General features: G+C 42.3%; 1 protein-coding gene across 4 annotated transcripts in view; it reads right to left on the minus strand.

The window, feature by feature from the left end:
- The window catches only part of GNAS (GNAS complex locus), a 140439-nt gene that overhangs the window by 70566 nt on the left and 53391 nt on the right, over positions 1-16482 (minus strand). For 3 of the 4 annotated variants that reach the window (XM_027881226.1, XM_027881228.1, XM_027881227.1), the window contains exon 2: positions 11922-11994. In XM_027881226.1, the coding sequence (XP_027737027.1) occupies positions 11922-11994 (73 nt within the window). Of the gene's footprint in view, positions 1-11921; positions 11995-15652; positions 16469-16482 lie in introns of those variants that run through there. The other variant, XM_027881229.1, reaches the window with a different exon arrangement.

A 16482-nucleotide genomic window follows, 5' to 3' on the forward strand; every position in this document is an offset into this window, starting at 1 on the left:
AGGGCACTAAAAGCAGGAATAGAAGTCCACAGCTGCACAGGCAGTGGGTAATTCCAGCACACGCACAGGCTTTGTGCTTCCCAAGACCACAGCGGCCACCCCGAGCATCAGGACAGTTGAATCTTCAGAAGGTGGACTGAAATGTATTTTAAAAAACCCCTGTATCTCCCTAAGATTGCTTAAATGAGGCTCCCTCATCCCCAACACATTATTTCAATTAAAATCTCTCTAATGCTAAGAATTCAGTCTCACCCTTGCCTTCATTTTTAAGTATCTTTCTTGCACATCACTACCATGAGACCACGTCTGGACACCCCACTTCTGAACCCTGGGCAACTCCTGTGACATTCCTTTCAAGTTCTTTCCAGTAATTCCACATCCTTCAAGAAGTGGAGACACCAGCATGGAATATACTATTTTAATAACACCCTTATCAGGGTTGGAAGTCCCCTTTATTACTTATGTTTCACTTTCCCCTTTTTTAGGCATCCAAGGCTGCATTTGCCTTTTTGCCACAAAAAAAATCCCAAACCAGACTAGGGTAATTAAATAACTGGCTTTCAAGTCCTTTCCCAATTTTAGAGATACAATCTACATTCTGACTCCTACACCACTGTTATCCCCTGCACCAAGAGATCTATCAGAGAGGCAGCTTCAACATTCCTGTGACACAGGCACTGGTAATGTCACATGAGACAGTATTCAAAAATCAAAATATAATGTGATATTACATCAAATACCAACACAGCTGATTTTATCAATCAGATCTCTAATATTTCCAAAAAGCACAGGTTCCTTCAGTGAGATCTCATTATATGTGAAGCTAAGCTGAACTTTAAGGATCTTCTTCCTATAGACCCTTGTTGCAAGAAACCAAAGTAAGGAATAATAATAAATTAAAATGCTCACATTTGATGTCAAGCAAAAAAAAAAAAATCTATGTCCAAACAATACTATTAAAAATTAAGTGAAAAAAATTTACTGTTTTTATATTGCATGAAATTCTGAGAATGGAATCTATTAATTTCAGTTAAGAAAACAGGTCTTGGCTGATTCCAGTTAATCCCAGAGAAAAGTAAATTTTAAAAGTCTATTCATTATGAATAAACCTATGAGGAAAAAAGCCAGACAGTGCTGCCTGCATAACTCCAAAATGTTTTTTCCAAACTCCCCATGATTGCACAAAATGTGCAGAAATGTTTTACTAAACTCACTCTTTTTACTTATTTCTTGCCCCTTATTTTCCAGTGGTGTCAAAAAGATACTGAGGCAACAATGCTGTGAAGTTCTTCGATGATAAACATAAGGGAAAGTAAACATATGATTGCATAAGATGCAATTACATAAAGTGAAGACTGTCCAATTAAGTGAAAGCAAAACACACAGAGACAGCACGGAGCATCCCAACTTCCTGAGAGTTTGGGCAAATTTAAACCCAGTGACACAGTTCCAACTCAAAAAAACTAACAGGCAAAATAGTCACATTTAAGATTTTTAGGTGTTCCGTGTGTTAAGTTATGGAACATGTTTTTATCTACAGTTTTTCAGCATAAGCAGGATGTGTTCTTAGGAGTAACTATTTTGAAGCAACCTTAATCATTTTGACATAGCAAAAGTAAAAGGTTGCATCAAATCTCCAGGCATCTATTTTAGTTTGCTTCAAACCCCAGCACTGAAAATCCAGTAACTTCCCACACCATGGAAATGTAACAACTAAAAACCCTAAACAACCTCAAAAAGCAAATCTCCCAGGAAATCGTGTAACGTGCCTGCTGCAAAATACACTGAAACAAAGTACTACAAAACTTAAATTTTTTACTGACACTGAGCTCTGCAACTGTTTTGTTAAATATTTGAAAGTATAGGAAGTGCAGCACAGGAGAACCAGAGCAGCCCTGCCTGAGCTGCACATGGACTTGGGGCTGGTGGAGCAGATCAGGCCTGAGTGTTTCCAGCTTTCCTGGGAATCCTGAGTGCTTAACTGAGCCTTTCTCTTTCCAGTTTTCTCTCTCATTTAAAGAAAAAATAATTTTCCTCAGCTTTGCATTGTACTTATAGGTTTTTTTCATGAATAATGCACTGCTGTTATTAGTCTCAGTTCAGAAATCCAAAAGAACTAACAATATTTAATAAGATCTTTTTCAGCAAATGTTCTTATGATAACTATCTTCTGGTTATTAAAGAGTTATTACAGCTGTACATTTTCATATTTTTCTCAAATGGTCTTAACCAGCAACACAAAATACGTGAAGCTATGCCAATCACTGTTATGCAATTAAATTAAAATTCATGAAACCAACGAGTTCAATTTTTCCACGGTAATGCCACATTAAACCAAATTTAGCTAGAATATTTATTTTAAGTTAAAACAGGCACTACACATAGTTTTCTGAAGTTACCGTGCTAAGTGTCCCACTACAGATTTTTATCTACAGTAAAAATAAAAATTAAACAAAAATCAAGCAAGATACAAGCAAGGCATCCCTTGTTATTACAGACTTAAGGAAGAAATTCAGGTACCCACTGCCTTTAAACATTTTTAATTAATATGAGCATTTATATTACATATATATTTATATGTATTACATTTATATTACATACATATTGACTGCACTGTCACAACAGAATAAAAATGTCTTAACTTGAAGGAAACAAAAGCCTGTGTGTGCACACAGACATAGAGACAAGAAGAGAGCACTGAAATCGAGGTTATTAAGGAGGCAGAGGGTAAATCCCCCAGCAAGCCGGGAAGGTGCCGTTCGAGGCTAAGTGTGAGGTCTCCTGAGATTTCACCAAACCTCAGAAGGAAATCCTGCACACCTCTGCCTGCTCCATTAGCTCACCCACCACTCCTGGGAGGCTACGAAGGTGCAGCTGGGAGGGATAATTATTTTCTGGTGCCTCAAATGAAAAGAGAAGCGAACACAATGACTTATTAAATGGCCCTGTGGAGAATACAGTCAGAAACAGGTAGCTCAGAGAGAAGGTCACAGGCTTTCTGCACTCTTGTAATAGTAAGCCATCTTAAAACAAACATCTCATTAAGATATTCCACCACTACATTTCTCAAAAAGTGGACAATTTTGCCCGTCAGCTGTCAGAAACACCCCTCGGTGTATTGCTGTTTCTGAGTAAGCAAGCTCAGCAGTAAACAAGTCACTTTAATTAACTGCATGTTTATTTACAGTTGTAGAAATAACTATTAAAAATGCAGCTCATTTCCACTGTATCCTAAATAATTGCATTTACTATTTACTTAAGGTTCAACTGTCCAAGTAAAATATAGGGCATATTATTTTTGACATCAGGATTCAAGTTATATTTAAAAAAAAACTCTCATCAGTGGAATTTCCTTCATTTCAACTCGAGAGCTTTGAATGACCAGGATCAAGCTGAACAATTTCTGTACCTCAATCCTTCATCAGAGATGGGACCTGGGCAACCCTAACATACAAACACATGATATATCTAAAAATAAAGAGAGAGAGAGAGAGAGAGAGAGAGAGATTTGCATGCTGGATTATACTTCAAAGCATCAGCTCTGCCTGCCTTGATCTAGGAGACGCTCAGGAAGGATGCTCTGAAACTGGAACAAGAGCAGTGTTTTCACTTCCCAAAATAATGCCTCACAACCCCAAAACCTGCTCCCCCAGCCCAGGAGAACAACACAGGAGCTCAGCAACCTAAGAAACAGGGAGATCACACTCATATCTAGATATTTATTCATAATACATGTTCTCTTCTGGGACAAAACCACGAGATTTTAACAAAATGAAATAGAAAAAATGGAATGACTGGCAACAGGTAAAATGTAGCTTTGCCATGAAGTAAGAGGAATCTTCAGGAATTGCAATGATGTATAGTTTTAATACCAAAAAGGTAACTTCCATGAGCTTAAGATGAACATTCTGTTCATATATAAAGTAATTATTCCAAAGTCCATCTGGCTAAATTAGTAAAAACATTTTTTACTAGGAAAAATCAGAGTACTGCCCAGTTTGCCCCTCCAAAATATATGGGAAATAGGAAATACAGTAAGATACTACAGAGGAAAATTCTTCACATAGTACTGATTCTGTGACAATGGCTAGAGAACAGGTAACCACTCTGCACAGCTAATTATTGAGAAGACTTGGCTAAAACCTGAAAAAACACACTGCTTTTTTTTTTCAGAAAGGACACTGAAGTGTGGGATATAGATATACATTTAATATTCTTCATAGAGAGCTATATTTTTAAGTATCTGAAGTTTTTTGCAGTATTTAATATATTTTGTTATTTATTAAATAACTTAAGTAGAATATGATACATTGGCTTATACTAGTAGATGTTTGCTTAATAAGAAAATGGAGAAAACCACACCACTTCCACTTTAACTTATGAATGTGCAGAGTAAAAGTTTCTGGGAAACATTTATGCAAGTTATACATAACCTCCATCAACTTGGAAGAAATGGGAGCTGAGAAAAAAAATAATTAGAAAAAATATTAGGAGTGAATTAAGGAAGAGCAAGATATTTTTTAGGTCTTTTCCATGTCTCACTCTCTCTCAGATACTTCGTCCAAACAAAATTGAAGAAGGCTTGAGTTTTTTTGTTTCAAAAAAATAATTTCCAGAAATGAAAATCAGAGGCTGAGTAGAAGAGAGACCAAAATCAGCGCTCCAGTGAGGGAAAGCAGGAAGAGTTCACGTAGATCTACACCAGCTGACTTTTTTCAGGTAGCAGGAAAAGCAGAAAAAGCAAGGTGAAGGGCAGGATAACGTAGGAATATTTAGCAGTCGGTGTTCCAGGGAACATCAGGGCCATGGACTAGAACAAGGACTGGAAACAGGAGATCCTGGAAGGTTCCAGGTCCCCCAGAGGAGCTGCAGATGCTGCAGGGGACTGGCAGGGACTTGCAGAAAAGATCCATGAGACAGAACAAGTCACAGAAACCTGACTCCATCAGCTCAGCTACCCACTAGACAGTTTATTTTCTGGTTTGGGAAAGTAAAAGGAAATGTGGAAATTTTGTAAAACGGCATTCATTTTCATTTGTTTGATTTCACCAGAACTAATGGGTAAAATCCCACATCTACCATCAAAAGTCAAAATCCTCCCAGACCCATTCACAATGTTTTCCACATAGTTAAGTCTTAAGCTCTCTTCTGTCTCTCTCTTTGGCTTCTCAGATTACATCACTCATGCTTATTCTGCTATTCATAGTTATTGCTCTCCAAGCTCTCTACAACTCTAACTATAAAGCTTCCTACAAGGTTGATAGCTGCATACTTAAAAAGCTTTTGTGAAATTTAAACCTCAAAACAAATAAAACTACTGCCATATTTTTGGCCAGTCCCTTTACATGCCAAGTCATGTCTGCAACATATGCAAATTTAGCTTAAGGGATGAGTTTACTACTGGGTTTTTTGTTGGTGGTTTGTTTTTTGTTTGTTTTTTGTTTGTTTGTTTTTCCCCTAAATCAGAAAACTGAAATATTTAACTGAAATACAAATGTCAAGTTGCAAGGCCAGGAACAGTAATTCAGAGGACAGAGAGCTCTCATCATGTAACAACACAGAACTGGAAGTTTAAATACTGCTTTTCTAGGAGAATTCAACATTTCCCAACCAGTAAATGCACGTTTTGCTACGAGCAACACCACGTTTCCCATGAAATAATCAAAATAAAGACATTTTTATGTTCAATTCCCCCTTCCCTTCCTTTACCTAAGTAACAGCTTCTTGAGAAAGCAAACACACAAAACAGGCATTTGAAAATACAGCAGAATGTAAAAGTGGAAGTCAATGTTTGCTTTCAACACTGTGCTGTCATCCCTCCACTGATGGTTAATCTGAGCCTACCAGAGCATCTAAAACCAGATAAAGCCAAGAAGCTTTCTAAACTTTTGATTCCTTCATACATTGCTTTTTTGTAATACTTTAAGGAACCCAAATAACACCAATTTTCACCCTGAAAAAAAAATGCACTTCACTTGCATGTGGAAATATTTTAACGGCTTGACTTCAGAAAGCCTCTGAGCAAGGTAAAGGAGTTACTCCACTGACTATTAGAATATTCAACACCACAGTGTGTAAACTGTCTTTGCCAAATAAGGCCCAGTGTAGGCATTTATAAACATCAGAATTTCCTGAAAAGTCACCTTACAATATTTAAAAAAAAAAAATCACACCTGAGTAGGAGATCTAAAAACCATTCGCATGTGATCCTAATGGGCAATGTCTTATCTCTTAGGGCAAGACCTCACAATGAACTTGAAAAAAACCCCAAAACTTGAAAGTTCTTTTCCTTTATTATTTTAATGTTAACAAAATATTAATACTGCTTCATTGAGTTCAGATTTTCACAGAACAGATTCTTCCCCTTTGTAGAAATAAAAGTATTTCCAAAGAAAAGATAATTTCAAGCACATGAACACTACACTAAACATCCTAACAATTAAGGAATTTCTTTCTTGCTCAGGTGGTTTAACATCACCAGATATTACCTCCCATTTTTTCCAGGTTGATGGAAGTTTTATTTAACATGCATAAACATTTTGCATAAACTTTTACAAGCTGTATGGAGTAGTCAGTTCTTGTTCATAGTATTTATTTGCTGCTGGCATATTTTTGTCTTTTGACAAAACTCAATTACACAACTGTGTCAGTTCTTAGGACAAGACCTAAGATTGACTGAAATATGAATCCTGGTCCCCTCTTCACTCCCACCTTCTCCTTATGCTCTATGGCACAAATTTTGATCAAAATCCATAAGTAGTTGTTCAGCTGGAATGGAAGGTTTCATAGTCTTGAACAGACATGTACCCACAAATTTTCCAGCACAGTGACACCTCATTTGTGCCCTGGAACAGGAGCTGAGAAAAAAAAATACTCTCTGCCTAAAATGTGCAGAAACCTCTAATAGACACCGTGATGCACAGAAAGAAAGAAGTGTGGGGGAAGGGAAATCACACATCCCAAACCTCCCCCCCACTCCAATTTTCAATGTTACTCAAACACCAGGAAAAAATTACTTTTGTTGCCAGTCAAGTAAAGCACAATAAGATCTGTTTGTTTCTTGGCAAGGAACTGATGGGACCGTTCTAGAAATAGGGGATTGGTCCACAAATGTAAAGAAACTGTAAAAAAGGAGCCGTAACGTTTGTGTTCACAAACTAATATGAGCCATTAGGTGGGAATTCATTATTTTAGATGACTTGGTTATAAATATTATACTTTTTCCTCCCTCATAACATTAACTTCCCTTCCATAAAATCACGTGCATAGAAAGACCAAAGTGAAAAAAAAACATATTAGACAAGAGAAAAGTTACCTGAAGTCTCTTCAGTCACAAGAGAGACTAACACTGATCAAAGTGTCCATACAATATAATTTACTGGTTTGTGTGAAATAACAACGGTAATGCAGTTCCATATGTATGAAAAAAAGATTAGATACTATCAATGACTATTTTTCCTTCCTCACAAACGACTAAATCTAGGTGAGAAAAGAGAAAACATTCAAAATCTGTAAGAGGGTGACTTGGCTTTCAAACTTCCCCACCAAGAGAAAGTAATTTTTAAAAGCACAAGAGAAATGCAAATATACTTATCATCTAAGTCCTGGAAATAAAGCTACTCATCTCTGCTTCTGCCTTCACCATCAACAGATTTGATAAATACACAAATTCCTATTCAACACTTCAACATACTCATTTAAGAAAGTGTCAACATGATACAACGTTGTTTAGGAAATTGAGGCTGAGAAGCGTTACGTGAAATTCCCTATAACCTCAAGACTTCCTGAATCCTAAATATTATCCAAACTTACTAATCACAAAGGCACATTCCCCATATTTGTCAATCTTTGTAGTGGATTTCGTAAGTCACATTTCAACCATTTATTTCTATTTAAGTATTTCTGCTTGTCCCAGTTTTTCCCATGACACTTCAGAATTGTCCATCGGCTGTGCCAATTCCCGCTTTCTAAAGTCGTGCATGACAATGACCCTCTCCTTAGAGTCTGTCAGCCAAAGCCACAGCGATTACTGAGGGGAAAGATGACTTAAAAAAATTGAAAGTAAGTGAAAGGCCATGATAGAAGCAGAGAAGCCCTGCCTCAAGATACCAACTCTTCTCTGTGTTTTTTCCTCTTCAGCCCAAGCAACACATTTAATTCTTCCAACTATATTCCTTGCTACTCCTTTCCTCCCTTTCCCGTTTTTAGCCCTTTCCTGTTCACAAAGACTGCCATCTGAACAGCCAAAAAAGAGAGGGTTTTAGCTCCCCTTTATCAGTGGACACTCACAAAACACTGTATGCAATAGCAGAGACCACTCCTCTGGAACAGCCTCATGAAAAGACAGTTTAGAGGAGGGAGGAAAGGAAAGGAAGGGAAGTCACAGGCTTCCTGCTATTAAAAGCCAAATTTAAACCCTTTCTACATCAGAAGGGCCTCTGTTGTTGGCTGTAGTGCAAAGAGCAGAAAATTCGGTTGATACGGCGTCTTCATTATGCTTAAAAGGCAGCTCTTGCACGTTAAAGATGAGGAACACTGGAAGTGGGGAAGCCACATTCCCACTGCTTATGGAACTGCTGTAGGAAGGGGTCAGAGGATAGCATGGCCACCTGAAACCATTCTGCAGGAGCCAGAAGCAGGCTAAGTCCTTCCAAAACACTCCATCCAGAACAGCCTGTGCTGCAGAGCATGCCTTGCCCCTCCAATATTCTCCTCTGCTTCTCACATGCCATCTTCACAACAAGGACAGAAAAATAAAGAAATACATTTCTGTCTCTAACTCAACTACAGATCATGAAAGGAACACAGAAAAAATGGAACACTCTTTGCTGTAGTTAACTTGCCTAGAACTTTAACCACCTTCACATTCAATTTAGCTTTAACTATTCAGCACATTAATTACCTGGAACACTTGATTCCATACAGTTCCTCAAATAATTAATTAGCTAAAAGGACTGAGGATTGGAGTCCCAGAGGAAATTCTTCTAGTTTTGTAGACTACATAGATTTCACCTTGTTAAATGCTACAACAATTCACCTAAATGCACACAACAACTGTCCCTTCAACTTTTTAGGGGCAGAATCGTAAAATCAAAATAAGTAAAATCCCCTCACACTCACTGGAGTAGGCCAGCATTTCTAGGACTGGGTACCCTGCCTAATCACCTGAAAGAAGAACATTTGAGTAACACTAAATAAAAAACTTTCTCTTCCTTTGTCAGTAGCACACTAGACATTTCTCCCAACAGGGATCCTCTTTCTGCCACAAACAACAACTGGTCACAGGACAACCAAACCAAAGGGAAACAAGTTTTAGGCAGGAATTTAAATCGGATTTCTCTCAGCACACCAATAGCCTGCTCCAACAGGAATAATTCAAACCTACAGTTATATCCATTACACCAACCATTACACCAACATAAAAAAAATTCTCCTCATCTCCAGCACAGCACAGTTTTCACCAGCACGCTGCTGTTATTCATGGCATCAGCTGTGGTGTTGTAGGCAAACATATTTATGCTCCAGAAAGACTGATCAGGACATGAAGAGAAGTAATGCTTTGCTTTTCCTACCCTTCCAAAAAACCTCCGTGCTATCTCTCTCGTTAGCTGAATCCCACATCATTTTTCCACAAGGTAAGCAGGATAAAAAGGGAATGAATCCATCAAAATGGGTAACAGGGAAAGCAGGCCAACACAGGGAGCAGTCAGTTACTTGGAAGAAAAGACAAGTTACTTAAGGACATGTGTGTAACTTGCAAGAATTTCAAAACACTGGAAAACAGCCTTCTCCCCCCTGTAAAGTGTATGTTATGATCCACTGATTGTTTTTGGCAATAGAAACCTAAAATGATGCATTATAACTTACTTCTTGTACATTTTAGAACACTGGAAAACAGCCTTTTCCCCCCTGTAAAGTGTATGTTATGATCTACTGATTGCTTTTGGCAATAGAAACCTAAAATGATGTATTATAACTTAATTCTTGTACATTTTAAATACACCACTTCTTTATTTGATCTTTTTATGCACCTCAGCGTTCCAATAAGTAGGACCCACAAAAGGACGAGCACAAAGGACTCCCTGCAAGACCGAATGCCACGGGTGGGTGGACAATCCATGGTTCCTGAGCTGCAGGGACCTTCCCTGCAATTCCCGCGTGGCTCCCGCACTGGGACACGCTCTGTGATTGGCAGCAGGGCTGTGCTGGCGCGGGGCTGCTCCGTAATCCAAATCCCTCGCTATGAGGAGGCAGAAGCCAGCAGAGCCTCCTGAGGCCAAATTTGCCATGTTGCCCTGGATTGCAGCTGCACGCTCAGCTCTGCCCAAACCCACCACGCACAGCGGGACACTCAAGGAACACAGCGCTGCTGCGAATCCCAGCGTGCCCCAGCCCCTCTCCAGCTCTGCAGGCTTTGTCTGAGGGGTCTCTGGGCTCCCAGATCCACACAAATTTGGGCTTGCAGGGTTTGAGAAGGTTACCCACCCACGTAACACCCCATTCACTACCCAGCATCGTTATCTCTTTAGGAGCATCAGTGTGCTTAGAGAACTTCGATCTGTGTTGGTTAAACGGACTGATGTTCTCAAATACACCAGGGATCCTCCACCTGCACTTTCTTTTACTTTTTACTTAGCACCCAAGGTTGAGAGCTGCTACATCCAAGCCAACTCATGCAAATCTTTTAAGTCACACAGAGGTCTTTTAGGAGGTCTTTAATAACAAGAGCAGCCAAAATGACGGAGACAACTCAGGAGCAACACGATGCAGGAGTAGGCACTTACAGAAAAGTTATTTGGAAAAAAGAAAATATTCCCTAGAAAGAGGAGCTTAAAACATGTAGCACAGAATGTAATTTATTATGAATCATTCTGAACTTTCATTCAATAGATGGTGTACCTTATCCTGAACCAGCATTTGGTGATTAGGAAAAAGTACTATCCAGGCTCCTCGGCTAAACTTTTAGCTCAGACATTCATACTCAGTAATTAACTACTGGGACTAGTGAAAGCTTTATCTTCCCAAAAAGGTAGGATTAACAAAATAGATGATACCACTAAAAGCTAGAGGACGACAATACAAACTGCTATGCTCGACAACAAGCAAGACAAAACCAGAAATAAAATCTAAAAAAAATTTAAAAAATAATAAAAAAAAAAATAAAATTAAGCAGAGAGAATAAGCTTTGCAAAGTCAATACTTTCATTCAGTTAGAATTAATTTAGCAGGTTTTGGGATACACACACAGATGCTCGCAGGCATAAAGCAACATGCAGAAGAATCTCTTCTTATTGTCTAGCAAGGTTAGACAAAAAAGTTAGCAAAACAAATCCCTCTCAGGTGAAAAAAATAGATGATCCATTTTTCCTATCTTATGCCATTCTCCTCCTCACAACTATCAAATAACTGAACAGATACTGAGTGTAAAAAATAAAAGTTTTTAGAAACATAATTTAACACAATCATCTGGACAAGCAAATGCAACAGAAACCCTAAAATTCATAGTACAGTTTCATTTTGTGAGGAGACAGAAACTAAAGCCTTACTTATTCTAAATAAAGAAAACTGCACTTATTTTGTACATTGACACCAGGCCTGTTTTCAGCAATATGAATCCATGTGCTATAGCTGAGGTAAATCAGTGTCAGCCATGTTGTGAAAGAAACTGCAGTTAACAAACACATAAAACTTAAGCTATGCCTTGATATAATAATTTTATACTGCTGGATCTCACTTAAAATTGGTGCCTGACTTCTTCAACTGAATGTCTATTAATCTAATTAAAAAATACACACTGAAATTCTAGACACAGTGAAACAGCAGCAAGAAGAAAACACATCAAGCTATAAACCAGCAGCTCTGACTCTGTGCAGTGCACAGGCGGAAGGTACGCTGTAAAGTGAAAAAGCAAATGCACTTACTCAGCATTAAATCCATTCACGTGCAAGATCCTCATCTGTTTGACTATTGTGCTTTTACCGGATTCACCAGCACCTAGAAAATGAAAGTAAATCAATTTCAGAAGGAAGCATGAGTGATTAAGGGATACACCAAAATTTTTTTCTTCGGGGTAAAATCGAGAAAGTTGGTTTTCTCAGTGCAAGAGTGAAAAGTGAAAGAAATAATTGCCACTGGAAACTTCAGTTGTAGCTAAAAATAAATGCCCAGCTCAAGTCATGTGTCAGATCTGAATCTTGGATCATTTCACTGTCCGTTTTTCCAGTGTCAACGTTAAAAGCAGATTGCAGTATTTGGAAAGAAAAAGGACAACTTCAACATTTTACAGAGAAGAAAACAGGCCTTGTCACTGCTATCTGACGGAGGGAAAGACTGACTGAAGTCCCTATTAAACCAAAGCATTTTTGTTAGATCCTTCATTTTAAGTTTGGCTGTGGTTTATCATCACCCCGTCGAAGACTGTAACTTAAATCACAAGAAGTAAAATACGTGGATACTCACATCTGAAAAAGGAAGGCATCCCTTTAAGCCTCCACCCACAGTGCTACAAAAACCTCCTTCTCCTATTTGTGTCTTGTAAGCAACCTCCCACCCTCTCTACACATTCCAAAATCAACCCTATAGCACGACGAGATGCAAAGACCACCTTCTGTGGTTGCCTGCTCCAAACAGCCCCCCCCCTCCGCTGCAGCCCTGCCCTGCTTCCCCCATATACCTGCAGTACAGAAACCCCCACTCCACTTTACTCCAGTTTCCATAAGTGGATGGATGCTATTTCTGCTGAGCTGCTCGGATGCCAGTGCACAGGGCAGCCCATCTGCCTATAGTACCCGTTTTTCCATGCACGCTGAACAACTCCAACAGCAGCATTTAATTGAGCTGCTCCACGTTGCCAGATCGGCAGCTTTCTATATAAAGCAAACACATTTTTTTTTTTTTTTGCAAGAGTAGTAGCACAACCTGGCAAAATTTAGAAAGATTTCCCCTTAGCATCTCCTGGCTACTCGTTCACTGCTCTCATTAGCCTGTGTCTCAACAACAGGAACCGTACATCTGTGGCAGAACGGGCAGGGAGGTACAGTTTGTATTTATAGGATGTCAGGCCTCTGCTAGCACACACTGACAGCACAAGCCTCCATTTTGAGCCTCATGCTCAAAACTGTATTTTAGCAGTTATATTTCAAAGTTCATTTTCTGACAAACACGTTTCCCCCTCTGCTTTCTCCCTTCCTTTCCTTCTCCCCCTTGAATTCCCAACAGTCCTGCTCTGCTCTCCGTAAAACCTGCTGGCATGTTTTACCACTTTAATACCAGAGCCTCACTCCTTTTTCCTTTCCTTGCTCAATGGTGTTTTCTAAGCATTTAGAGAGCAGTTTTTATCTACAACTCTTTATGCAAGCACCACTTCGCCACTAAACTACTGTTCTGCAACAGACACCCTCTGTCTCTTCAGAGAGACTGCACGAGGCAATAAACACAGGTGGCAAAACTCATCAAGAATTAGTGTCTTGGGTTAAGATAAAGAGACTGGGTCCCCTTCGCAACTAAGAATTATTCAGGAGCAGCAGCATTTGCTATAGTCACATTTCCAATTAAAAATAATTAACAACTAAATTTCAGCTGTAACTCTAAATCACATCTCATATTTACAAGCACTGGGAGCCAAAATCTTTACTTGACTTAGGCCAAGAACAGGGCTGGATAGTTGTTGCATTTGCTATAAACACATAGGGTTTGGTATTGACACACCTGGGTTCTCTGGATCAGATACAACACCAGGGAACCAAAACGAGGTATTACACCTACATAAGTCTATTTCTATATTTGGCTGCTCGTTAAGGCCATATTCTTACCAACAGTTACACACACATTTAACTTCACCACCAAGGAGAGTTCCATTAATTTCAGCGAGACTGCTCGTGGCAGCAGGACAAGCACGTGTACAGCGCTGGGGCCTACAAGGAGTAGCATAAACCCGCTAGAATATTCAGCAGCTCTTTGTTGCTGCTTGAATATGATTTGAAAAGATTAGGAATACTTTCAAAGTGCTTGGCTTTCTATTTCATGTGTCTTATAAAGGAAACATAACATAATAATAGGGACGGGAACTGTTATATTTGGGTGTTTACCAGTGAGTCTGTGTTACAGACTATCCACAATTCGTGACAGAAACTGTAACACCTGAACTACCACTTTAAAACACACACACGCAGATGACCTTACTGCCATCACTAAGCATACACAAATTTTTATTTACAAGTATCTAAACTATTTTTCAGCCACCAAAATTAAAAACAAACAAATAAAACCCAAAACCCCAAACAAAAGAAAAACAACAAACAAACAAACAAAAACATAAAGAAAATCCAGGCAAGCCCATCATGTTTCTGTTTGGTGAAATTTTGCCTCTTATGAAAGCAACCCGTCTGATGACAAATGGTTTCTAGATATCTATGTAATATTCAGCCTGAAATCTGGAAGTCCAAGACATTCCCCAAGAGCTGAAGTCCAAATTCTCCTGTTAAAAAGACTTCTGCTGGAGCCCTGGCAGGCTCCTCAGTGCTGCAGGTGCTGCTGTAGCCCCAGTTTCTCTCCATTTATGTTAAGTCTCTTTCTTCCAATGACTATTTGAAAGATGTTACTGGTGAAAGTATACTTCCAAATTCACAGCCTTAAAAAAAAAATAATAATTTTTCTTTTCCCCCTTCAACGAAGGTTTCTTCACCCCAGAACTGAGTCAGCTCGGCGAGGCCTACCCTGTGTTCCACACTACAGCCCTGCAGAACGTGCACAGGCGGTCCCTCGGCGTGACCAAAACAACCCACGGCTCGTAACTGCATCCGATCTTAAAACACTACTCCCAAATACACTGAAATAACGAGCCTGACAAAACATTTCCTTGCTCCCCCCTCTATAACGATTTTTGGACCTTTCCCTTCCTTGGGAAGCCACAACCCGCGTTTCTAAATATATCTCGTGGAAAAAAAAAAAAAAAAAACAACAACCAAACACAGGCAGGTAACCCGGAGGAGCGGCTGGAATCGCACCTGGAGCGGGGCTGTGCCGGCGCTCCGAGCGCGGTCCCTCAATTCCTGGTGCGACAGCGCGGGGGGACGAGCCCTGCGGGGCCGGGGCTGTGCCCGCCCGGCCCTGCGCCGCTGCCCGGCCCCAGCGCGGCCGCGCTTCCCTCCGGGACACACATCCTCCCTCCGTTTCCCCCAAACGATTCCCCGACTTCCTCCCTTCCTCTTCCTCCTCCTCTCCCCGGCCTGGCCGCACGTCCCTCGGCACCCCGAGCCGCGGCGAGAGTGGGAGCGGTGTCCGGCCCTGCCGCGCTCCGCTCGCCCGCGGCCGCTGTCACTGCCCTGCCCTGTTTATCTGCCGGGTTCCCCGCGGGCCCCTCGCCGCGGCATCCCCGGCCCCCTGCCCGCGCCCGCCCGAGGCCCCGCTGCCCACCCCGCCGGGGCCGCCGCTCCCGTACCTGCCCCGACCCCTCCCGCGGCGCCCCGGGTGGTGCCCGAGCCCTCCCCGCCGCTCCCCCGGCGCCCCCAGCCCCGCCGCCCCGGGCGCTGTAGCGGATCCCCGCGGCCCCGGGTGGGCCCCACCTCTGCCCCGGCCTCCCCGTGCCCGGGCTGGGGCCGGCGCCCCGGCGGGCAGGGCACGGCCCCCGGCCCCGCTGCCCGCGGCCCCTTACCCAGCAGGAGGAGCCGGTGCGTGGCCCTATAGACCTGCTTGTCCTTCTGCAGCTGCTTCTCGATCTTCTTGTTGGCCTCCCGCTGCGCCTTCTCCTCGTTGCGCTGATCCTCCGTCTTGCTGTTCCCTAAACAGCCCATCTTGGGGAGGGGAAGGCAGGGACGCGGGGCGAGGGGACGGGAGGCGGCTGGGGCTGCCGGGGGGAGGGAGGGAGGGAGGGAGGGAGGCACTCCCGGGCTCCCTTCTTCTTCCTCCTCCTCCTCCTCCTCCCCCCCTACTCGCTGCTGTGGCGGCCGCTGCCCAGAGCCAGAGACATGGAGAGCGCCGAGCCCGGAGCCAGCCGAGGGGGGGCCGATAGCGATGACTTTGCTGCCGCTCCGCCGGGCCTCCTCCCCGGCAGCTGCAGCTGCCTCTCCTCCCCCGCCCCCCGCCGATCCCCTCGGCGCACCTTTCCCGGGGGGTGCGGAGCGATCCGCGGGGATCTCCGCGCCCCGGCCGGGCCGCCGGCTCCTCTAGAGGCAGCACAAATGCCCCCCCCCGCGCCGCACGCACAGGAACAAATCCAGCTTCAGTGCCACCCCCAAAAAAAAATTAATAATCCTCTTTAGATCCAAAGGCACGGGCTCCAGGCGCGGAAACCTCCCCAAATCCTCGGCGGGGAGGATCGGGAAACGTCTCTTCCTCGCCTCTCCCCCCGCGCCGCGGGGGTCACGCAGCCCCGGTCCCTTCCCTCGCCGGCCGCCGCAGCTCCTCGCCCTCCGGCCGCGGGTCCTTCCTCCCGCACCGGGGCGGGGGGGTCCAATCCAAACCCCCTCCTTTTTTTTTTTTTTT

Source organism: Empidonax traillii, unplaced genomic scaffold, assembly GCF_003031625.1.
Source record: "Empidonax traillii isolate 1590-97213 ecotype Southwest subspecies unplaced genomic scaffold, ASM303162v1 scaffold86:size2944007, whole genome shotgun sequence".
Lineage (NCBI taxonomy): Eukaryota > Metazoa > Chordata > Aves > Passeriformes > Tyrannidae > Empidonax > Empidonax traillii.